General features: G+C 43.0%; 1 protein-coding gene across 1 annotated transcript; it reads right to left on the bottom strand.

The window, feature by feature from the left end:
- Positions 1-1,642: 1,642 nt before the first annotated feature.
- Positions 1,643-14,726, bottom strand: Mrpl15 (mitochondrial ribosomal protein L15). Its single transcript, XM_004653354.2, has 5 exons — positions 14,565-14,726; positions 12,462-12,616; positions 10,128-10,293; positions 6,993-7,116; positions 1,643-2,633 (listed from the first exon to the last, which is right to left on the bottom strand). Exons 1-5 carry the CDS (start codon positions 14,670-14,672, stop codon positions 2,296-2,298), a joined length of 891 nt encoding a protein of 296 aa, XP_004653411.2. The 5' UTR covers positions 14,673-14,726; the 3' UTR covers positions 1,643-2,295.
- Positions 14,727-25,805: the final 11,079 nt, after the last annotated feature.

The following is a 25,805-nucleotide window of genomic DNA, read 5'->3' as shown; positions in this document are numbered from 1 at the left end:
TGTGCTTTTCCTGTGTTTGTCTAAGTCAATTAACCCACGTTTCAGTACCTTAATCGTCAATTCCATTGCTGGTTGACAATGAATCCAATCTTTTTTTTTATTTTTTTTTAAATTTTTTATTTATTTATTTGAGAGTGACAGACACAGAGAGAAAGACAGAGGGAGAGAGAGAATGGGCGTGCCAGGGCTTCCAGCCTCTGCAAACGAACTCCAGACGCACGCGCCCCCTTGTGCATCTGGCTAACGTGGGACCTGGGGAACCAAGCCTCGAACCGGGATCCTTAGGCTTCACAGGCAAGCGCTTAACCACTAAGCCATCTCTCCAGCCCTATCCAATCTTTTTTTAAACATTATTTATTTACTTATTTATTTTAGAGTGACAGAGAGAAAGAGGCAGATAGAGATACAGAATGGGCGCACAAGGGCCTCCAGCCACTGCAAACGAACTCCAGACACCTGTGCCCCCTTCTGCATCTGGCTAACGTGGGGAGTCAAGCCTTGAACCGGGGTTCTTGGGCTTCACAGGCAAGTGCTTAACCACTAAGCCATCTTTCCAGCCCCCCACCCCTTTTTATAAAGGTAAGATCTCACTCTAGCCCAAGCTGACCTGAAATTCACTATGTAGTCTCAGGGTGGCCTTGAACTCACAGCAATCCACCTATCTCTGCCTCCTGAGTGGTGGGATTAAAGGCATGAGCCACCACACCCGGCTTTAGTCTCTTATTTATTCAGTCTAACAGGCATCTTCAGCTAGGACCAGCTGCCAGACTTCTAGCTTCTTCAGATCAGTACTATATTACTATATTCAAGGTTTGGTCAAAGGCTATGAACAGATGTTTTATGTGGCAGTTTCTAAAATCTTCCTTAGGAAAAGCTGGCTTGCTCTTGCCAAGTCCTATTTGGATCATGAAAATAAGGATCTCATTGTGAGGAGAGAGTTCACCAGGAAGCAGCAACGGACTCCAGGACTCCATAGCACAACCTGTAAGCAGTATTTCATTCAAGCACTATGGAGTTCTTAATAGGGAAGCCAAAACTAACCAAACACAACAACTCTAACACTTGACTTTTGATTGTCCAGGTGATTCCAAGGACTTCATCTTCTCAAAGAAGATGGTCTAATGATTCTTCTAATATCTAAAATAAGGTTATACCAAGCCATACTACACAATCCTGTATTAATACCAATCACACTCTCAACACATATCACTTTATAAACTAAAACCAGATCAGCAATACATGAAGTAGAAAATGCAATAAATGCTGCATGAGGTTTAAAAATTTTTTTATTTAAAAATGATAACCAAGTAGGAATCATTTAAGATCAATTTTTTAAAATCATTCAGCTGAGTGTGGTGACACATGCCTGTAACCCCAGCAACTGGGAAATGGGGGATCAGTTCAAGGCCAATGAGATCTGGCCTCAAAAAAAAAAAAAGTAATCAGTCAAGGTGTGGTGGTTTGATTCAGCTGTCCCCATAAACTTAGATGGTCTAGATGCCAGGTTCCCCAGCTGATGAAAATTAAAGCCTCCTGGAGGCAGTACATTGTTGGGATGGGCTTACAGGTGTTATAGACAGTTTCCCCATGCCAGTGTTTGACAGACTCTCCTGATCCTGTTGTCCACCTTATGTGAGCCGGGATGATGTCCACCCTGTGCTCATGTCATTTTCCTTGCCACGATGGAGCTTCCCCTCGAGCCTATAAGCCAAAACAAACCTTTTTCTCAAAAGCTGCTCTTGGTTGGGTGATTTCTACCAGCAATACGTACCTGACTGCACACAATGTGAATAAAACTTTTAAGATTTGGATACAATCAATCTTCTGGAGAAGCTATTCACCAACTTTAACCCTTTATTCTGACCCTCTCCATCCCAGCTGAAGCACCAAGCAGCTGGGGGGTGGCTAAGTGGGAAAAGTGCTTTCCTCATAAAGGAGCCACCAGCTCATTAGCACCTGCTATTATCTCAGCTAAGCAGACCAACCCCACTCAGCTTGCTCTTTCTTCCACTTGCAACAATAACAAGCCAACTCCCAGAGGAAAAGATGAGACATTTAGAATCACATTCAATAGACCAGCAGCTTGAACTTTTGAGACACAATTCACACATTTTCTGTTGATCTATGCAGTTCTTGCTTCCTGCAGTTTAATTTCAGGTGAAAAATGAATGAGATGATTCCAGTGACAACATCAAAATAACAGAAGAATATATATTTGGGAAATGCAATGAGAAGCCTGTATGTTTCAGTTCTTTTTCTGGTACCTTTAACAACTCTGCTTTTCTGAAAGGGACATCAGGAATGGTAATACTGGAGAAGATTCTCATCTGTAGGTTTTAGAATTTTCTTATCTGCCATATTCACAATCCATCCTGGAGCAAGACCAAAGAAGATCTGCCTTGGATCCTTCCGCATGCGGAGCATTTTGAACAGTTCATCTTTAGTGATATCAGGGAGAACATAACCATACTTCTTTGCAAGTTCAAGTCTTGCTTCAGCAAATTTGGCAGGATCCGCCAGGTAGCCGCGGTTCTTTGCATCAGTGTAATACGGCACCAGTGCTTCAGGTGGGAGCATGCGTTTGGGGATGGGTTGCCCACGCAGGAAAAATGGAATAGGCTTGCACAGAATTTCTAAAACAGAATTTAACCAAAAAGATGTAAATACTGGCTCTAAATATGATTGTGTATCTCTCTTTACTTATTTTTAAAATATTTTATTTGCAAACAAAGACGGAGAACGAGAATAGACATGCCAGAACCTCTAGCTACTGCAAACAAACTCCAGAGGTAGGCATCATTTTGTGCATCTGGCTTTACATGGGTACTGGGGAATCAAACCTGTGCCACCAGGCTTTGTAAGCAAGTGCACTCAACCACTGAACTCTCTCTCCAGCCTTATTTTTAAATTTAAGATGAGAACTTAAATAGCACTGTCTGAAGTAAACAAATAGCAGTAATTTTTAATGTGTATGATGTGTGGGCACATACATGCCACAGCACACATGTGGAGGTCTGAAGACAACCTCAGGGTGTTTCTCCTCTCCTTTTATTATTGCTTGAGTAAGGATCTCCCCTGTCATTTTGTCTTTGCTACTTCATGTATGCCAGTCTAGCTGCCCACAAGCTTCTGGATTCTACCAGCTCTTGCCTCTCATTCTCATAGGTGCCTAGTGATTACAGACACATGGGCCACTTTGCTTCTGGCTTTATGTAGGTGGTGGAAAATTGAATTCTGGCAAGCACATTTGCAAACAAGCATCTTTAATAGCTGAGCCATCTCCTTAGGCCCTCCCCTCCCCACTCTAGCCCAGGCTGTCCTAGAATTCACTATGTAGTCTCAGGATGGCCTTGAACTAATGGTGATCCTCCTACCTCTGCCAACCAAGTGCTGGCATTAAAGGCATGCACCACCACGCCTGGCTTTTTTTGATTTTTTGAGGTAGGGTCTCATTCGAGCCCAGGCTGACATGGAATTCACTATGTAGTCTCAGGCTGGCCTGGAACTCACAGTGGTCCTCCTACCTCTGCCTCCCAAGTGCTAGGATTAAAGGCATGTGCCATTATGCCTGGTCTTATTTTGATTTTTTGAGGATGGGTTTCACTCTAGTCCAAGCTGCCCTGTCCTTGAACTCGCAATCTGCCTACATGTGCCACCATGCCTGGCTCAGACAATTTATTTGAATCAATTGAACTCAAGTGCATCAGTTTTAATATTTGAGGAAGGAAGAAAGGAAAGGGAGAATGGATAGGTTTATAAAACACTTTATTTTTTTTTTTAATTTATTTGCAAGCAGAGAGAAAGAGAGAAAGGGCATGCTAGGACCTCTAGCTCCTGCAAACGGACTCCAGATGCATGTGCTACTTTGGGCACCTGGCTCCACATGGGTACTGGGGAACTGAACTCAGGTCCTTGGGCTCTGAAAGCAAGTGCTTTAATTGCTGAGCCATCTCTCCAGCCCTATGTAACACTTTATAGATGAGAAAAAGATTCTTTAAGAAAATTAGAGCAAACAGAAAGACATAGACAGTACCAAGTCTGAGAAGTCTGGTCACATTGCTAAGCACACTTGTGATTATTTTTCCATAGGCACCAGGTAAACTGCATGTACCCTAATTCCTAATTCAGTTAAGGTCTACAGCATACTACATACAGCCTCCAAAGTTGTAATGGTTCTGGTAACTATTGGTACTGAAGTACAGAATAAATGTGGACTTATTCACTGATAGGAGTTTTCTCATTAAAAGTACAGGCCAGCTTGAGCTATACAGCACGTTCTGGGACAGCCTACATAGGGAACAACAAGGGGCTGGAGAGATGGCTCAGTAGTTAAAGGTTCTTGCTTGCAAAACCTGATATCCCAGGTTTGATTTCCCAGTACCCAGGTAAAACCAGATGCACAAAGTGGAGCATTTGTGTGGAGTTTGTTTGCAGGGGCAGGAAGCCCTGACATGCCCATGGTGTGTGTGTGTGTGTGTCTGTCTCTCTTTCTCTCTCTGTCTGTCTCAAATAAATAAAACTTAAAAAAAAAAATCATGGGCTGTAGAGATGGCTTAGCAGTTAAGGTGCTTGCCTGCTGTGGGGGTTTGATTCAGGTGTCCCCCATAAACTTAGGTGTTCTGAATACTAGGTTCCCAGCTGATGGAGATTTGGGAATTAACACCTGCTGGAGGCAGTGTATTGTTGGGGGTGGGCTTATGGGTATTATAGCCAGTGTCCCCTTGCCAGTGTTTGACACACTCTCCTATTGCTACTGTCCACCTGATGTTGGCCAGGGGGTGATGTCACTCTCTGCTCATGCTATCGTTTTCCCTGCCATCATGGAGTGCCCCCTCAAGCCTATAAGCCAAAATAAACCCTTTTTTCCCAAAGCTGCTCTTGGTTGGGTGATTTCTACCAGCAATGAGAACCTGACTGCAACACCTGCAAAGCCTAAATACCCAAGTTTGATTCCCCAGGACCCATGTAAGCGAGATGCACATGGTAGGACATGCCTCTGGAGTTCAGTTGCAGGGGCTTGAAGCTCTAGAGCACCCATTTTCGTTCTCTCTCAATAAATAAACGAATTTTCAGACATCAGACACCATTCTATATGCTGAAAGGACACAGCAGGTCCCTATTATGAGACAAAAGACAAAATGAAGGGGAAAGGGAACTGAAATTATGCTTGTTAGCTTGTGATAACAGACAAGGGAAAACCCAACACAGGCAAGAGGGACAATATGTTTGTGTGTGTATGTGTGTGCGCGCGCGTGCGTGCAAACATGCATGTGCCTAAGTGGGTGTATACATGATTGTGTATATTTACAAGTGAATGCTCTTTTCCGTAGTACAGGCAGGCAGGATCTTCCTAACAAGCATAGACCTGAGAGAAGAATGCCCACAGCCATTCAGTACTAAGGGAGAAGCTCATTAGAAAGTCACCTTTAAAAAATAAATAAAAAAGAAAGTCACCTTAGCAACAGGACAGGGGGTGGGCAAAGAAATGGCTGGATTGTGAACCCACTTTAAAGACAGAATTCCTAATGTTTATGAAGGTAAAAGAGGACAGTCCAGGACTCTCAACGTTGGGCTAAAAAAGTATAAAGATGAGACTGTCATTTTCTTGGGGGAAATTATAGGAATAATAGGCTGAGGTAAAAGAAAAATGAAATGAGATACTCAATAGACCTTCAAAGGGAAATGCCAGGCAAGCAGATGGGAATGCAGTTCAGGTGAAAGGCTGAGTGACTTTTCACCCTTTGGAGTATCTGTCAGATACGTGCTTTACTCTTTGTAACATGATAATCTGTATGATGCATATAGACCAGCTACCAAGGTTTGCATCCAAGCTTTGCATCATCCCCAAATCCACTGCCCATGTTCCCACCATCACTAACCACATTCAGAAGACCTCACCAAGGGCAAGAAGTGCAAGTTCCTGAACATGTAGCCTAAGAAAGCATGAGTAATATGCTACCTCCACAACAAACACGAGAACTTAAAAAGCAAGCAGCAGCAACAGAAGAAATGACTGAACTCTTTGCACAAGTTCAAGGTCAAGGCCTGAACATCACAGAAGCAGTAAAACAAAGCTAGTGAACATACAACAAACAAACAATAACCACAGGCAGCAGGCTACCAAGATGGCTTAGTGGGTAAAAGTGCTAGACTCTCACAAGCATGAAGGGCCTGATTCACCAGAAGTTCAATTCTCCCACACCCATTTAGGTATGTCAACGTATGATTATAACCCCAGTTGCATGCCTATAACCCCAATCCTATGGGGAACAAAGACCAGAGAATTACTAGGGCTCACAAACAATGGTGCTCAGGGTCCAGAGACTCCATCTCAAGAAAATACACAAAATGAGAATAAGAGAGAAACATCCAATATTCTCTCCTTGCCTCCACCAACATGCACAGGGCACTTACCTCCACACACACACCACGTACTACATGTGCACATGCAAAGAAATAAATAGTAGGCACTATTAACCAGAGAGGGAAAGAAGAAAATAATCAGACAGGGCCTAGGAAGATGGCTAAGCTGTTAAGGCACTTGCTTGCAAAGCTGGCCAGCCCAGGTTCAATTCCCCAGTACCCATGTAAAGCCAGATGCACAAAGTAGCACACATGTCTGGAATTTGTTTGCAGCAGCAAGAGGCCCTGGTGTGACCATTCATTCACTATCACCCCCCCAACCCTCTCTGATAAGCAGGTAATATATTTTAAAAAGTGGAATGGGGGAAGCTGGGCATATGTCTCAGCAGTTAAAGGCACTTGTTTACAAAGCCTGCCAGCACAGGTTCAATTCCCCCGTACCCATGTAAACTGGCACATGAGTCTGGTGTTCACTTGCAGTGGCAGGAGGCCCTCACACACTCTTAATGTGTATCTCTCTCAAATAAATAATATTGAAGCTTAGGACTTAAGAAAGGCAAGGAAAGGGAGAGGAAGAGGGGAGAGGGGAAAGGGAAAGGAATGAAAATGGCCACTCAACACAAACTTACCCAGACTCCTTGGGTCATAAAAGGCAGTAGTAACAACACCACCATTTTTTTCAATTGCTGCAATGGCTAGTTCCGAAGCCAACTGCACTTCAATATTAATTTTCGCCTGGAAAGTATCAGCACCCTGTCATTGGTCAAAATGAAAGCTGTTAATAGATAGCTCGGATAAAAGTAAATTAAGAGGGCTGGAAAAGATGGCTTAGTGGTCAAAGCCTTTGCTTGCAAAGCCAAAGGACCCCAGTTCGATTCCCCAGGACCAACATAAGCCAGATGCATAAGGTGGCACACTCATCTGGAGTTCACTTGCAGTGGCTGAAGGAACACCCATTCTCTCTTTCTACCTCTTTCTCTCAAATAAATAAATAGAATATACATTTTTTTAAAATAAAAAGTAAATTAGCCTGGTGTGATAGCACACACCGTTAATTCCATCAATCAGGAGGCACAGGTAGGAGGATCACCGTGAGTTCGAGGACACCCTGAGACTACATAGTGAATTCCAGGTCAGCCTGAGCTAGAGTGAGACCCTACCTAGAAAAACCAAAAAAATAAGTAAAGAAAGAATGTTTCCTTTTTAAAATATGCTTTCCTCTTGCAAGTCCCTATAAATCTATTTCTAGTTATCTCAGTCCCTATAAATCTATTTCTAGTTATCTCTGTTTTGGGGTCTTATCAAAATTTTTCTACAGTTTCTGGTTAACTGAATCTCAAATACTACATGTACAAATGGCCACCTTATTTCCATCTTCTGTACTTCATCACCAGCAAATGTTTAATTCTCATAGTAATCCTGTAACAGGATTATTGTTAAACCATTCTGATAGATAAGGGACAGTGAAGCACGGTGGCTGAATAATTCCTCCAAAATCACAATACCAGGATTCTGATCCAGAAAATCTAGTCATAGCCTTTGAGTTAGGATTCTTTTCCCAATGCTGAGGATGAAGTCCAGGGCCCTGTACATGCTGAGTAAGTCTTCCTCTTCCTCTCTCCCCCTCCCTCTCTCTCAAATAAATGAAAAAAATTTTTTTTTGGTTTTTCGAGGTAGGATCTCGATCTAGTCCAGGCTGACCTGGAATTCACTCTGTAGTCTCAGGGATGCCTCGAACTCACAGCATTCTTCCTACCTCTGCCTCCTGAGTGCTGGGATTGAAGGCATGCGCCACCACACCCAGCTGAGGAAGGTCTTCCAAAAAAAAAAAGACCTTCCTGATATGTTGCCAAACAAGAACCAGAGAAATGAGGGAGCAAGCTTCACAAAAGCAAATTCCTAGGACCAGAGAATAAACCCAGGCCACATCAGCTTTCAAAAATCATAGCAGGGGTAAGAATCGTGACTTGCAGGCACCTTTTGACACTGCAGCAAGACACTGGTTTTTGTTTTTGTTTTGTTTTGTTTTGTTTTTGAGAGCGACAGACACAGAGAGAAAGATAGATAGAGGGAGAGAGAGAATGGGCGCGCCAGGGCTTCCAGCCTCTGCAAACGAACTCCAGACGCGTGCGCCCCCTTGTGTATCTGGCTAACGTGGGACCTGGGGAACCGAGCCTCGAACCAGGGTCCTTAGGCTTCACAGACAAGCGCTTAACCGCTAAGCCATCTCTCCAGCCCAAGACACTGTTGTCTACCAAAAATACACTCAAAAACACACAATCAAGTTGTTTAAAAAAAAAAAAGGCTAGCCGTAGTAGCACAAACCTTTAATCCCAGCATTTAGGAGGTCAGGGTAGGACTGCTGTGAGTTCAAGGACAATCTGAGACTACACAGTGTATTTCAGGTCAGCCTGAGCAAAAGGGAGACCTTACCTTTAAAAACAAAAACAAAAACACTAAAAACATTTAAAAATCTCATGATGTTTTCAATTTAGGATTTAATGTTAGGCTGCCTTCACAGTGATCCTGGGTTGTAGGCTGGATACCTGAATGCTTAAGAACAGCTCATACTGTCCACGGTAGTCAGTCACCCTTTGTCCTCAAATATGTTTTCCACAATTTGAGTTGCCCAAGATCAGCTATGGTCCAAAAATACCAAATGGAAAATTCCAAAAATAAACAATTCATAATTCTTCTTTTGCAGTGCTGTGGAGAGAACCTAGGTCTTTTGCATGCAAGAAAAGTACTCTACCACTGAGATCAATCCCCAGCCATAAAGTTTTAAATTGTGTGCTGAGTAGCATGATGAAACAACATGCTGCCTCACTCTATCCTTCCTAGAGCACAAACGATGTGTTTCTCCACCACATTCATAGCACATATGCTCCCTACCCATTAGTCTGCTATAGTATCATGATACTGTGTTCTACTTAAGAATGGCACCAATATGCAAGAGTACTGACGCTGACAATTTAGATAGAACAAAGAACATCCATGGAGTGCTTCCCTGAAGTGGAAGGGTGAAAGTTCACCAAATAAGGGAAGGAAAAAAATCATATACTAAGGTTGCTAAGGTCTGCAGCAAGTAATTGATATACCCTCCACTATGCCTAATTTCTAAATTAATCTTTATCATATGTTTGTAAACAAAAAGCAGTAATAGGCTGCAGAGAATGGTTCAGTGGTTTAGATGTTTGCCCGCAAGTCTGATGACCTGAGCTCTATTCAAGGCCAGATGCACAAGGCGGCACGTGCAGCTAAAGGCCCAGGTGCACCACTCTTTTTCTTTTCTTTTTTCTTCCCTTCCTCTTCCCCTCCTCCCTCTTTCTCTGTGAGGTCAAGGCCAGCCTGAGACTACATAGTGAACTCCAGGTCAGCCTGGGCTACAGCGATACCCTACCTAAAAAACAAAACAAGGAGGCTGGAGAGATGGCTCAGCAGGGTGCTTGTGTGCAAAGCCTAACAACCTGGGTTTGTTTCCCCAGTACCCATGTAAAGCCAGATGTACAAAGTGGCACATTCGTTTGCAATGGCTAGAGGCCCTGGCATGCCCACACCCATTCTCATTCATTCATTTATTCATTCATATTCTCTCTCTCTGATGCAAATAAATAAAATTTTAAAATAAATAAAAACATAGTCACATGGGGTTTGGTGATAGCTAGTTTCAGTTATCCACTTGGACCATACCCCCACAGATAAGAGGAGACTACTACATAGAGAAAAATATCTACATAATACAAAAACAACTAATCCAGACTTACCTCTTCAACCAATTGGACCCCATAGTCCCTTTTAAGTGGCTGGATGGTCACTCCTCTCCCACTGACAAGCTGGGTTAGATCAATAGGTTGACTTGGATCAATTCGACCTAAATCAATGAGATATTGCAGTCTCTTGAGACTCAAAGGCTGATACTGGCGCCTGAAGCTATGAAACAAAAATGCTACAGTTAGAAAACACAAAATTTGGGCTGGAGAGATGGCTTAACAGTTAAGTGCTTGCCTGTGAAGCCTAAGGACACCCGTTCAAGGCTTGATTCCCCAGGACCTACATAAGCCAGATGCACAAGGTGAAACATGCATCTAGAGTTTGTTTGCAGTGGCTGGAGGCCCTGATGAATCCATTCTCTCTCATTCCCTCTCTCTTTCTCTGTTGCTTTCAAATAAATTAATAAAAATAAAACAAAAATAAATTGAGAAGCCAGGCGTAGTGGCACACGCCTTTAATCCCAGAACTTGGGAGGCAGAGGTAGGAGGATTGCCGTGAGTTTGAGGCCACCCTGAGGCTCCAGAGTGAATTCCAGTTCAGCTTCAAACTCCCCCCCCCACAAAAAATAAATTTTTAAAATGACAACACAAAATTTTAAAAATACCTTGTTTTATTTTGTTTTTGAAGAAGGGTCTCACTATAGCCAAGGCTGACCTGGAACTCACTCTGTAGTACAGGCTGGCTTTAAACTCACAGTGAACCTCCTACCTCTACCTCCAAGTGCTAGAACTAAATGTACATGCCGCCACACCTGCCTTAAAATATTCTTATTATGGCTGGAGAGATGGTTTAATGGTTAAGGCACTTGCCTGCAAAGCCTAACCACTTGGGTTTGATTCCCCACTGCCAGATGCACAGGGTGGCACGTGTCTGGAGTTTGCTTGCGGTGGCTAAAGGCCCTAGTGCACCCATTCATTCTGTCTCTCTTCTACCTACCTTTCTCTGCTAGCAAACAAAGAAATTAAAAAATGTGTGTGTGTGTTCTTATGTACTGCGAGCAGAGAAAATGATTGAGCACACCAGGGCCTCTAGCCACTGCAAACAAACTCCGGATGCATGTGTCACTTTGTGTATCGGCTCTATGTGGGTACTAGGAAATCAAACCTGGGCTAACCCAAGCCAACAGGCTTTGCAAGAAAATGCCTTCTACCACTGAGCGATCTCCCCAACCAGAACATGCACACTTATCTTCCTGTAATTTTTTTTTAATTTATTTATTTGAAAGCGACAGACACAGAGAGAAAGACAGAGGAGGAGAGAGAGAGAATGGGCACGCCAGGGCTTCCAGCCACTGCAAACGAACTCCAGATGAGTGTGCCCCCTTGTACATCTGGCTAACGTGGGACCTGGGGAACCGAGCCTTGAACCGGGGCCCATAGGCTTCACAGGCGAGTGCTTAACCACTAAGCCATCTCTCCAGCCCTCTACCTGTAATTTATTCAAACCACCGCAAAACTTTGTGCTGAGTTTTCCTCCATTTTTTTTTCTTTTCTTTCTTTCTTTTTTTTTTTTTTTTTTCTGGTTTTTTGAGGTAGGGTCTCACTGTAGCCCAGGCTGACCTGGAATTCACTATGGAGTTTCAGGATGGCCTCGAACTCACGGCAATTCTCCTACCTCTGCCTCCCGAGTGCTGGGATTAAAGGCATGCGCCACCACTCCCAGCTTCTCCATTTTTTTTTCAAGATAGGGTCTCACTCTAGCCTAGGTTGACCTGGAATTCATTATATAGTCTCAGGGTGGCCTCAAATTCATGAATACTCTCCTACCTCTGCCTCTTGAATGCTGAGATTAAAGGCATGTGCCATCACACCTGACTTCCTCCGTCATTTAAGTTTGTGTGTGTGTATGTGTGTGTGTGCGTGTGTGTACTGCAAGAGGAGAAAGTGAATGGGCACACCAGGGCCTCTAGCCAGATGCATGTGCCACTTTGTGCATCTGGCTTTATGCGGGTATAGGAGAATCAAACCCAGGCTGGCAGGCTTTGCAAGCAAGTCCCTTTAACTAGTAAGCCATCTTTCCAGCCCCTTCCTCCATCATTTTAGGTGACATAACAATAAAATTCTTCTGAATATAATAAAAACTTCCTTTGTTGCACTAAAAAAAAAAATTGCCTAAGCCTTTATGTCACTCATGCACACAAACAGACTTATGGGAAATGTCACCCACTATCTGACTTATACAGTAATGGAGCATAAAGAGTGGTAGTTCTCATGTACTAGGTGATTACACTGGGCCATTCATCCATACGTGCAAAATATACATATATGCATATAAACACACACACCATATATAATGAGGGGGGAGGAGGGAGGGAGAAAGTACCTTACCTATGTCCTTCATTGAACCCATATTTTGGGATTCGAAGGTAAAACGGAGTCTGGCCTCCTTCAAAGCCCAGGCGGGGCCGAGTTCCTCTCTGCCTTTCTCCTTTATGGCCTCTACCACATTTTCTACCCCGCCTCTGACCTCGTGGACGTCTATCCTACAAGGAAAAAAGGGAATTTCAGAATGTTTGGAAGTGTGGTTGTTGTTGTTATGCCATTTATTCATCCCACCACGACAAGTTAAGGGTACTGTGTAGCAAGTGCTCTCATCAGTCAGTATCCACACACTCCTTGCATCTTTGTCTCTGAGGATGTAACTAATTCTGGTAAGCAAAACACAAGATCTATTTGAAAGGCAATCTTCCAAGGATGGGGTGGGATGCAAACAAAGAGTTCCATTAAGAGGCTAGTACACAGACAAGTAGTGCCAGGTACTTGGGAGGTCGCGGCAGGGCTGCACTACCAAATCCAAAGCCAGTGATGGCAACTTAATGAGACTATGCCTCAGCATAAATTTTTTAAAAAACAGATTGGGGATAGAGCTCCCTGGTAGAGCACTTACTTGCAAGAACAAGGACCTAAGTTCAACCCCACGTGCCAATATACAAGCTTAAACTGAAAGGCCCAAGAATTCAGAAGCCCAGAAATACTATCATGCTCCAAAGGGAGCTTAAGTGGGCCCCTGCATACCTCAAACTCCAGGCTTTACTCTCTGTTGGAAGCAAGTAAAGAATCCCTCTTCTCATTATATCAGAGCCCACTCCTAATATAAAACTAGGTAAAAAGGGCATGAGATAGCCCTCAAGGATGGGAAATGAGTAATGAAGTGAACCACTTACTTGGTTTCTGTAAATAGCCTTCACCATAAGCCTTAATAGCCCACACTGTAAGCCTTAGTAGCTCGCACCATAAGCTGTAGCAGCCTGCCTCAAGACCTCCAAGGTCATAGGAGATTGATACCACACTCTGCTACTCCCACCCAAGGACCTGCGCAAATGCTGACCACCAAGGCCATAAGAGAATGATTGGTCCACGAGGGGCATAAACAAACTAATTGGCTTAGAAACTATGGGGTGGCACAAACTGACTGGCTCGCACCCCAGGGCTCCTGATATTAAAAAAAAATGATTGGTCTAATGCACAGGCTTTGTTAGAAACCCTATAAAAACTGTCCCGTTCCTGCATTCGGGGCTCTGCAGTCCTCTACCCCTGTGCGGTGTACGACTGTGGGCCCCAGCGCGCTTGGAATAAAATCCTCTTGCAGTTTGCATCAAGACCACTTCTCGTGAGTGATTTGGGGTGTCGCCATACCCGGGCAGAGCGTGGGGTCCCCCTCCTGGGGTGCCTTCAAAACCGAGCAGGAGAAATGACTCAGCGATTCAGGCACTTGTCTGCAAAGCTTAATGACCCAGACTGGATTCCCCAGTACCCATGTGAAGCCAGATACTCGCAGTGGCACATGCATCCAAGTTTGTTTGCAGTGGCTAAAGGCCCTGGCATGGCCGTTCTCTCTTTCTCCTTCTCTCTCTCTCTCTCCTTGCAAATAAATATTTTTTTTAAAAAAAAAAAAGCTAGAATGGAAGAAAAAAAACATTCTAGAATCAAGCATCCACAGAAAAGCTTAGCAATATTCAAAACAACTACAAATATTTTATTTGAATTAACTGTAATTATGCAATCATGTCACATGCACTACTGAAACTTTTTTTTAAAAAAAGAAAATCTTTTCCTTAATTTACTTCCTATCGCTTCCCGAACGCAATGAACGGTTAGAAGTACAGTACGCAGACAGCTTTTCTAGCTGTATTGCTGGGTTGTGCTTGAAACACCAGATCTTTATGACTGTAAAGGCACTTTGTAGAAAAGCACTTCATCTTAAGTTCATCGTGTAGTTCCCGTGACTCTGCGTATCCAATTTACACCTTTGTGCTGTCCGTCTAATCCTTCCTGGATACTGCAGCCCTCGCGGAAACCGCCGCGGGCAGTGGAGTGGGGCGAGGGCTCGGCTCCGCACCGGCCGGAAAAGCAGCTTAACCCGGTGACAGGCGTGGAAGGCCGCGGCCGTCGCCCGGTGCCAACGCGCCCACACCACCGCCACCCGCTTACCGGCTTCCTGGAGCCCGGATTGGGCTTCAAGTTGGCTAGGTTCACTCGCGGCAAAGAATGGAGCAGGTTTAGAGAGCCGAAGACCCCGCGGTGCGCGCCGCCAGCCATGACCGGATAGCGGCACTTCAAGGGCGCTCGGAGCCCACCGGAAGCTGCATGGGATCGGCGGCTTCGCTTTACGGCGTAGCTTCGCTTTACGGCGTGGCGACGCTTGTCGCGCAGCAGCCGCACCCGGAACCTCCAATACCTAGGGGCTTCGGAGTGTGCACGTTTTTGTGGGATTCTGACGAGGTTTTCCTTGCAGTTTCCCCCACATACACAGTGGCGTGTGCGTGCTTTGTCATCAGGCTGGACTCGATATTCTAAACGAAAAACCTTCTCTTACGTCCTGAAACGCACTGGAAACGCTCTACATGGTACATCACATATAGAGGACCTGATTTGAGCCAGTGCCTGGCCTTCCTTTTTTTTTTTAATTTTTATATTAATTATAACAGGTTACTCTCTTTTCGCCTCTCTCCATCTCCCTTTACCCTGGAATTTGGCTTTCCATATGTATTACTTTCGGAGAATCACTGGGTTACTGCCTGTACATACAATGAGTGATGACGACTACACTGTGCGTCTGGTGTGTGCCAAAAACTGTTAAATTACCACGACGTAGATGTTAACACATTTTACCAGAGAAGGTAAGAAAGTTTGGCTACGTCGGTCAGAGTGAACAAGGTCTCTAGACAAAGTACATCCATGATTCAAGCCTAACGAACTTAGATTTACTGTAAGGGGAAAGTCTGGAGGCGAGTTTGGAAGGAAGAGACTGATAGGAAAGCTTTCTTTAGAGTGGAGGGCCGGAGAGGTTGACGCCTCAGGTTCCAACAGCCCTGTGACCCTGAAGAGCACATTGGGTGGCATGCGTTCGGAGGTTTTCTTAGCCTTGGGATTGAGAGTAGGGATGTTCTAGCTGCAAAATGAGGAAGAGGGACGTGGTAGCTTCAAGCTGTCTGAACTGCAAGCTGTCTGGAGTTATTTTAGTTACCCAATGTGGCAAGTCAGCAGCAAGTGGCTTCTTGTGGCCTGAAATGGGGGGGGGGGGTGCAGCTGGTTATTTCTGGGCAGACTGTGGCGGGAGTTCGTCTGCAAGTCTGCAATCTTCAGGCAAATCCTCTGAAGACCCCCAGGGTCTGTTTGCTAACTCTTTCTCCTTCCGTATTGTTTTGTTTTGTTCTCTCACTCTATCCTAGGCTGACCTGGAACTCACAGCAATCCTTTCTACCTTTGCCTCCTGAGTGCTTCACTCTCGGCTAGAACTTGTGAGGGTGTTTTTTTTTTTGTTTGTTTGTTTTGTTTTTTGTTTTTGTTTTTGGCTTTTTTTTTTTTTTTTTTTTTTTTTTTGCTTAGAGTCTCACTCTAGCCCTGCTGACCTCAAACTCACAGTGATCCTCCTACCTCTGCCTTCTGAGTTGTTGGGATTAAAGACATGCACCACCATACCCTGCCTAGAACTTGTATTTTTATAATACAAAATTGTGTGCCTGTCTCACAAAAATACAAATTAGTGCCGGGCATGGTGGTGCACATCTTTAATCCCAGTACTCAGGAGGCAGAGATAGGAGGATCACCATGAGTTCGAGGCCACCCTGAGATTACATAGTGAATTCCAGGTCAGCCTGGGCCAGGATGAGACCCTACCTTGAAAAACCAAAAAAAAAGGCATTAGTAACTCCAAAATCTATGAGTTAAAATAAAATACACTTACGTGAATGAACTATAGAAAAGTCTTCCTTTTGAATGTTCTTGCCATTTCACTGACTTGTAGGACAAATGCTCCCACTGGCTCTTAACTAACAATCACAAATAGTAAATATGAGACCATTTTCAGTGGTTCTATATTTAACTGTATGTATAAAACAGTTGTGTTCAAGCACCGAGTGTGGTGGCATATGCCTTTAATCCCAGCACTTGGGAGGCAGAGGTAGGAAGATCACCATGAGTTCAAGGCCACCCTGAGACTACATAGTGAATTCCAGGTCAGCCTGAGCTGAAGTGAGACCCTACCTTGAACTCCCCCCCCCCAAAAAAAGTGTAAAACATTTGTGTTCATTCATTTAAATAGTATGAATAACTGAGCTTTTAGATATGAAGAGAATTCATCTGTAATTTGCTCCCAAAGTTGTTTGAAATACAGTAGGAGTTTCCAAAATCAAGTATCTGTTAAAAGTAGGTTTTTAGAAAAATTTCCCAGGTAGGGTCTTGCTCTAGCCCAGGCTGATCTGAAATTCACAATGTAGTCTCAGGCTAGCTTCAAACTCACAGCAGTCCTCATACCTCAGCCTCCTGAGTACTGGATTTTAAAGGCATGTGCCACCATGTCCATCAAGAGTTTTTTGTTTTTTTTTTTTAATGTAGGCTCTTATAGAATAATTAGCCAAACTAGAAAAACTATACCTAGATGAGCTCTGAAAAATGATATATGTGTAAGGTCCAGACTTAATTAGGAGTAAAAAAGAAATAGAATATGTAAAAAATGGAAGCTAGTTTCTGCCCTTACTGATCGTGTGTGTGTGTGTTTTGTACACACAAGGGGTTATGTATCCTTGCAGTGCCCATGTACTTGCCTATGCCAGGAGAGGGGCCCTCACCTGGAGGTGAGAGCTAGCTGCACTAGATGATTGTTTTTTTTTGTTTTTTTTTTTTTTATTTGAGAGCAACAGACACAGAGAGAAAGACAGATAGAGGGAGAGAGAGAATGGGCGCGCCAGGGCTTCCAGCCTCTGCAAACGAACTCCAGACGCGTGCGCCCCCTTGTGCATCTGGCTAACGTGGGACCTGGGGAACCGAGCCTCGAACTGGGGTCCTTAGGCTTCACAGGCAAGCGCTTAACCGCTAAGCCATCTCTCCAGCCCTAGATGATTGTTTTTAAGACTTAGACTTAATTAGATTGAGAGATTGAAAAAGAAACAATTACAGAGAACTCCTACCATATGTAAAGCAGGAAGGGGAAGGGAGCCCACTTGGGAATAGGGGTCTCCCCAGTAGGGCTGAGACAAGGGAGGCTTACCAGAGCAGGGACCTGGAAGTTCAGGAGAGGCAGGAGAGGTGAACAACCAGAAAAGTTTCCTTGATGATTTTTAATTCAATAGTGTCCATGTGATTATTAGAGTTTTCATTCCATTAGGAAGAAAATTGCAACATGTAATTACAAATGGTACCTCATTCTATAGAGATAAGCACATTTTTTCTGTACCCAAAAGTAAGATTAAGTAATGAAATGGTCCATTTAGCTTATTATTTTAAAAAAGACTCAAAGTGAATGGGAATGAGGAACTGAAAATAACAGAATAACACCACATGATTTTGATTATCCATTTTTACAAGGAGGATACCAGAACTCATATTGTCCATCACCACAAATGTTGATGAGTAGATACAGAAGATAAAGAAAGATACAATCCTTATATTGTGCTTTGTTCAGATAGGCAACAGTCTGAGAAAATGGCAAGTTAAGGGCTTGAGAGATGGCTTACCAGTTAAGTCATTTGCCTGGGAAGCCTAAGGACCCTAGTTCAATTCCCCAGGACCCTATAAGCCAGATGCACAAGGGGTTACACACGCCTAGAGTTTGTTTGCAGTGGCCAAAGGCCCTGGCATGGCGCCTCTCTCCCTCCCTCCCTCCTTCTCTTTCAAATAAATACTTAAAAAAAGAAAAAGAAAATGGCAAGTTAATACCCTAACAATCCACTTGCTGTGGTTTGAATCAGACATCTCTCATTAACTCGTGTGTTTTGAATGCTGGTGCCCAGTTGGTGACAATTTGGCAAGTGGATCCTTGTTGGAGGAGATATGTCACTGGGCGCAGACCTGGAGGTTTATTACTCTCTAGTTTGCCAGTGTTAGTTCAGCTCATTCTTGTGCTGCTTTCTGCCAGCTGCTTCAGCACGAAATGATGACCCGCCTCTGCTCTTTCGACCTTTCCCTGTCATGCTGAAATTCCCCTCAAAACTATAAGCTGAAATAAATGCTTTTATCCCATCAGCTTCTTTTGCTCAGGTGTTTTGCCCCAGTAAATCAAAAGTAACTGCAATACTACCTAACATGTCATCTAAAACTGGGTATTTTATAGAGTAAGGCAAAGATATTTAATCATTGCGTTCAAGATTGTTCCAGTAATTTGTGAGATCTGTGCCTTCTTCATTGTCACCTTTCTAAGCATCTAGATTTCAGTACTTCTCATATTGCCTTGGTGATCATGCGTTTCTATGTATCCCTCCAGGTGCCACCAGCTTGGAGGTTAGAGCAAACAAGCCATTAGTGGTGTGTATATGCAGAAACAGGCCAATAAATGGTGTGTATGTGAAGATTCCTTTCTATAGACTATACTAGATTGTTCTACCGGTCTTACCTCTATTAGTTACTTTCTCATGGTTGTGAACACATAGTGGATGAGAAGCAACTTACAGAAGGAAAGGGTTTAATTCAGTTTATGTTTCAGGGGGATATTGTTCTATGATGGCAGGGAATGTATGACAGGCTAGCTGGCCACATTTCAGCCAAGAAGCAAAGAAGAAATGGTAAGAAGTATAGCATGGCTACAAAACCTCAAGGCCTACCCCCCAGTGACCCTCCTAAAGGTTTCACAACCTTCCCAAATAGTAGAACACATGGGGGACAAATTTTAAACACATGAGCCTATGAGGGACATTTTATATTCAAATCATGATATTCTGCCCCTGGACCACATAGGCTCATGATCATCTCATGGTGCAAAATGCATTCAGGGGGCCTGCAAAACTTATTCAGTGGTTAAAGTTGCTTGCAAAGCCTGCTGGCCTGGGTTCAATTCCCAAGAACCCATGTAAGCCAGACACAAAAAGTAGTACAGGTGTCTGAAATTTGTTTACAGTGGTGCCCTGGTATACCCCACCCCCACCCACATGTACACATAAATTTTTAATTTGTTTTTTATTTATTTGAGAGCAACAGACAGGGAGATTGAGAGAGAGAGAGGAATGGGCGTGCCAGGGCCTCCAGCCACTGCAAACGAACTCCAGACGCGTGCGCCCCTTGTGCATCTGGCTAACATGGGGAATCGAGCCTTGAACTGGTATCCTTAGGCTTCATAGGCAAGCGCTTAACCGCTAAGCCATTTCTCCAGCCCTACACATAAATAAATTTAAAATGACCTCCACCCAACACTAAAGTTCCCCATAGTATTTAGTAGCACCAACAGCATTCAAAAGTCAAATGTGGGCTGGAGAGATGGCTTAGCAGTTAAGCACTTGCCTGTGAAGCCTAAGGACCCCAGTTCGAGGCTTGATTCGCCAGGACCCACGTTAGCCAGATGCACAAGGGAGCTCACGCGTCTGGAGTTCATTTGCAGTGGCTGGAGGCCCTGGTACGCCCATTCTCGCTCGCTCTCTCTGTCTCTCTCTGTCTGTCATTGCTCTCAAATAAATAAATAAAAATAAAATTAATTTAAAAAGTGTCAAATGTTTCTTCAGAGACTCAAGGCAATCTCTTAAACATGACACTGTAAAATTGGGGGGGAACGAAACAAATTATGGAGCTGCAGAGAAGGCTCAGTGGTTAAAGATGCTTGCTTTCCAAGCCTGCTGGCCAGAGTTCAGTCCTCTCCAGAGCTCACAGAAAGCCAGATGCAAAGTGTTGTATGCAGAACTGAAGCCAGTGTTCATTTACAGCAGCAAGGAACCCTTTCTCAAAAGAGGATGGAAGAGGAGCATTGATACCTAGAGCTTCCCCCTGACCTCCACAGGTGCTCTGTGACATGCACATGCCCCACCACTTGCAATAATAGATGAATACATGAATATATATATGAATATATATATAATGAATATATGAATATATATTCATATATTCTAAAAGGGAGGAACTGGGGCATAGCAAGAAAAGATTGGACTAAAACAAACCCCAGGCAGGCAAATACTACATCCTGAAACTCCATGTCCAGTGTCTGTGACTCATGATAATCTTTGTCCTATCTAACAGGAAGGAAAGGTTTCATAGTAAGAGAGTGCTCACAAGAATTGATTTTTCTCTGCAGTCAGTAACCTTAATAGAAATGAGAGCCTAGCCAGGCATGGTGGCGCACACCTTTAATCCCAGCACTTGGGAGGCAGAGGTAGGAGGATCGCCATGAGTTCAAGACCACCCTGAGACTCCATAGTGAATTCTAGGTCAGCCTGAGCTAGAGTGAAACCCTACCTCAAAAAAACAAAAAAAAAAAAAAAAAAAAAGGCAATGAGAGCCTGGCTTAAGAGGCCAACGTATGAAATATTGTACCCTCAAGCAAGAAGATGTGAGGAAGTCAAATTTGTGTTTATATCCAGCCATGAACATGGCATGTAAACATTGAGCATGTAAGGTAATAAGTTCAATGAGATAGAATTCCATTGGAAATGTGTATGGAGGGAAATTGTTAATTGGATGTATTTGAATGCAGTGGCTGGTTAAGCACTTGTCAATTCAATTAGAATTTAAGGGAAGGCAAAGCCAGTGGTTCTCTGTGAGGGTTGAGTGGTGTTTAAGGAGTTTGGCTGTCTGGGAGAAGGTGGCTGTCAGAACAGTAATAGCAGGATAACTAGAATCATTATGATCTTTAAAAAGTGATACTATAGGTTGCTTTCAGGAAGATGAATAGGATATATAATAATAGTAGCTGTGAAAAGAAGAAACCCTATGACCAGTATAGGGCCCAGCAATGTTTGGGAAAGGAATAAAAACAGGCTATAACTCAAGGTCAGTAATTGTCTCAGATAAATGAAAATGTGAACTCAGAGAAGGGTAAATTATGAAGTTTATTTTATGGAGACTTAAGAGAGAAAACAGGCTGGGCATGGTAGTTCATGTCTTTAATCCCAGCACTTGGGAGGCTGAGGTAGGAGGGTTGCCATGAGTTTGAGGTCAGTCTGGGATACAAAGTGAATTCCAGGTCATCCTAGGCTAGAGTAATGAGCACCTGTCTTGAAAAATATTTTTTTAAATATTTTACTTACTTATTTGCAGGGGGAGAGAGAGAAATGTGCACACCGGGGCCATTTATCACTGCAAAGGAACTCCAGATGCATGTGTTACTGTATACATTTAGTTTACACAGGTACTAGTGAATCAAACCCAGGCTATCAGGCTTTGCAAGTGCCTTTAATGGCAGAACCATCTCCCCAGGACCAAAATAATGTGTTTTTAAAAGACAAATAAAAAAGCTGGAGCCAGGCCTGGTTGCACATGCCTTTAATCACAGCACTCAGGAGGCAGAGGTAGGAGGATTGTGGAGAGTTTGAGGCCACCCTGAGACTACATAGTGAATTCCAGGTCAGCCTGGGCTAGAGTGAGACCTACCTCGAAAAACAAACAAACAAAAAAGACAAATAAGGTTAAGCTGAAGAGATGGCTCACTCATAAAAGGGACTTTGTTTGCAAAGCCTGATGGCCAGGGTTTGATTCCCCAATACCAGGTAAAGGCAGATGTGCAAAGTGGACAAGTGCCAGCACTTTGTTTGAAGTGGTAGGAGGCTCTGGTGTGCCCATTCTTTCTCTGTCTGACTCTCTCTCTTTCTCTCTTAACTCTCCCTAAAACAAAAATCTGAGGGGAGTTTTTTGACTTTAGTTCAGGCTACCTGGAATTCACTCTGTAGTCTCACAGTGGCCTTGAACTCATGGTGATCTTCCTACATCTGCTTCCCAAGTGCTGGGATTAAAGGTGTGAGCCACCACACCTGGATCTCCCTAAAAAAAAAAAAAAAAAATTAAAAAGGGTCCAGGTATGGTGGTGTACACATTTAATTCCAGTACTCAAAAGGCTGAGATAGGACAATTGTTGTGAGTGTAATACATGCACTAAAAAGAAAAATATTTAAGATTTTGAATGGAATGAAAATGCATAATACAACAGAATTTTTGGGTAGTAATTATGCACATCTCAGAGGGAAATTTAAAGCATTAAATGTATCTTGGATGTTGGTGGTATAGTGGGGAGCAGAGATGCTTTCCAAACACACATTGGAGAATAAGAATTTTCCCAAATCAATTACCTAAACTTCAAGAGGAAAAGGGCAAAAACTAAAATAATAACAGCCAAAGAAAATCAAACTCAAAAGAAAATAAAAAATAATAAAAAGAAGGCAGGATATGAATGGCTCATACCTTTAGTCCCAGCACTCAGGAGGCAGAGATAGGAAGATTATTGTGAGTTCCAGGCCAGCCTGAGACTATAGAGTAAGTTCCACATCAGCCTGGGCTAGAGTGAGACCCTACTTCAAAATAAATAAATAAATAACAACAAAAGGAATAAGGCAATAAAAATAATTACATGTAAGGCTGGAGAGATGGCTTAGCTCTTAAGGTGCTTCCCTGTGAAACCTAAGAACCCAAGTTCAACTCTCCAGAGCCCACATAAGCCAGATGCACAAGGTGGTGCATGCATCTGGAGTTCATTTACAGTGGCTAAGACCCTGGCATATGCTCACTCTCTCTCTCTCTTTCATAAATAAAAATAACTAAAAAAAATTTAAAAATAATTACATGGAAAGCAGATCACTTCAAAAAATCAGGAGTTTGATCTTGGGCCAGACTATTAAGAATAAAAGGAAAAAACTGGGCTGAAGAGCTAGCTCAGGGGTTAAATGCACTTGCTTGAAAGCCTGATGAACTGGCTTCAGTTCCCCAATACCCACATAAAGCCAGAAGCACAAAGTGGCACATGTATCTGAGGTTCATTTCAGGAGCTAGAGGCCCTGGTGTGCCCATTCTCCTCCTGCCAGGATTGGTGGCACACACCTTTAATCCCAGCACCCAGAGACTGAGGTAGGAGGGTCATTGTGAGTTCAAGGCCAGTCTAAGACAAACACCTCCTCACAGAGAAAGGATAGAAAATGAATAGTCCAAGCAAATGGAAATAAGAAGCAGTTTTTGCTATCTTAATATCTGATAAAATAGACTTCAAACTAATTGAAAAGGACAAAGAAGGCCACTTCTTACTCATCAAAGGAATGATCCAAAAAGTGAACATCACAATTATATGCACCAAACACAGGTGCACCACAATTTATAAAACAAAACCTACTTGACAACAAAACTGAAATCAACACCATCATAGTTGGAGACTTTCATACTCCACTATCATAATAGGCAGATCATCCAAGCAGAAAATCAACAGGGAAATAATAGAGCTCACCAACACCATAGATGAGCTAGTCCTAACAGACATCTATTGCACTTTACACCTCAATTCTACAGAATGCACATTCTACACAGCAGCCCATAGAATCTTCACCAAAATGTATATTGGGCTATAAAGTATGCCTGAATAAATTCAGGCAAATTGACATAATTTCCAGCATCATATCATATCACAATGCTTTAAAGCTAGAAATTAACAAGAGAGGCATAAGGAATTCCACCAGCTCCTGGAGCTTGAACGACACACTTGTAAACAATGAGTAGTGGGTAGTGGAAGAAATGAAAAAAGAAATCATAAAATTTCTAGAATTGAATGACAATGAGAACACAACTTACTAAAACTTATGGGACACAATAAAGAAAGCCCTAAGCAGAAAATTCATAGCACTAACTGCCTTTATAACAAATAAAGAGACCTCAAACTAATAACCTAATCATCTACCTAAAGGCATTGGAAAAACAAGAAGAATCCAAGAGAAAGCTCCCAAAAGAAAGAAAGAATTGAGACCAGAGCAGAAATTAATGAACTGGAAACAAAGAAAAAATAAGAAAATTGATGAAATGAAGAGCTGGTTCTTTGGAAAAATAAACAAGATTGATAAACCCCTAGCTAATTTGATTAAGTGAAAAAAGTGAAGTCTCAGATTAACAAGATCAGAAATGAAAGGTCAAAATAGATATTAATGGAATTGGAAGAATTATTAGGACATACTTCCAAAATCTCCACAAAAACTGGATAATCTAGAAAAAATGGATGGATTCCTACACACATACCACCTACTAAAACTAAACTGAGATCAGATTAATCTCTTAAACCTATCATATCCATCAAAATTGAAAAGGTAATCAAGGGCTGGCAAGATGACTTAGCATTTAAGGCATATGCCTGCAAGGCCAAAGGACCCAGGTTCAATTCCCCAGGACCCATGTAAGTCAGATGTACAAGGTGTTACAGTGTCTGGAATTCATTTGCAGTGGCTAGATGCCCTAGTGTGCCCATTCCCCCCCCCCTTCTGTCCCTTTCTCTCTCCCCCTCTCTCTTAAATAAATAAAAAAGAAAAAGAAAAGAAAAGAAAAGGTAATCAAAAACTTCCCCAAAAGAAAAGTCCAGAACTTCTCATCCAAATTCTATCAAATCTTCATTGAAGAACTGAAACCAATTTTTCTCACTGTTGCATATAATTGGAGAACAGAGAATGTTCCCCAACTCCTTTTATGAAGCTAGCATCACCCTAATACCAAAAACAGACAGATACATAACAAGAAAAGAAAACTATAAACGTAGGCTCTCTGACCACTTGGAGACTTCTTGCTGTGGGTGAGTTTTTCCCTCAGTTAGGCCTGGCTGGCTCAGCCTGGGCAGCCAACAGAGTCCCTTATCCCTTACTCTCCACATGGGTTCTTTTTTTTTTATATATATATAGCTAACATTGCATGTACTTTTATTCTTTTTTTTTTTAATAAATTATTTGTTTATTTATTTGAGAGCGACAGACACAGAGAGAAAGACAGATAGAGGGAGAGAGAGAGAATGGGCGCGCCAGGGCTTCCAGCCTCTGCAAACGAACTCCAGACGCGTGCGCCCCCTTGTGCATCTGGCTAACGTGGGACCTGGGGAACCGAGCCTCGAACCGGGGTCCTTAGGCTTCACAGGCAAGCGCTTAACCGCTAAGCCATCTCTCCAGCCCTACTTTTATTCTTTTTTCTCAATTTTTATTAACGTTTTCCATGATAATAAAAAATATCCCATAATAATAACCTCCCTCCCCCACCACTTTCCCCTTTGAAATTCCATTCTCCATCATATCCCCTCCCCATCTCAATCATTCTACTTACATATATACAATACCAACCTATTAAGTACCCCCCTCCCTTCCTTTCTCTTCCCTTTATATCTCCTTTTTAACTTACTCTCCTCTGCTACTGAGTTTTTTCCTTCTCACACAGAAGCCCAATCATCTGCACCTAGGATCCACATATAAGGGAGAACATCCACATGGGTTCTTTATCCCCTCCAGCTTGCCACATGGCAAGAGGCCCTTGAAC

This window comes from Jaculus jaculus, chromosome 2, assembly GCF_020740685.1.
Source record: "Jaculus jaculus isolate mJacJac1 chromosome 2, mJacJac1.mat.Y.cur, whole genome shotgun sequence".
Lineage (NCBI taxonomy): Eukaryota > Metazoa > Chordata > Mammalia > Rodentia > Dipodidae > Jaculus > Jaculus jaculus.
The sequence above is the reverse complement of the archived record's forward strand: the minus strand, read 5'-3'. Positions and strand labels throughout refer to the sequence as shown.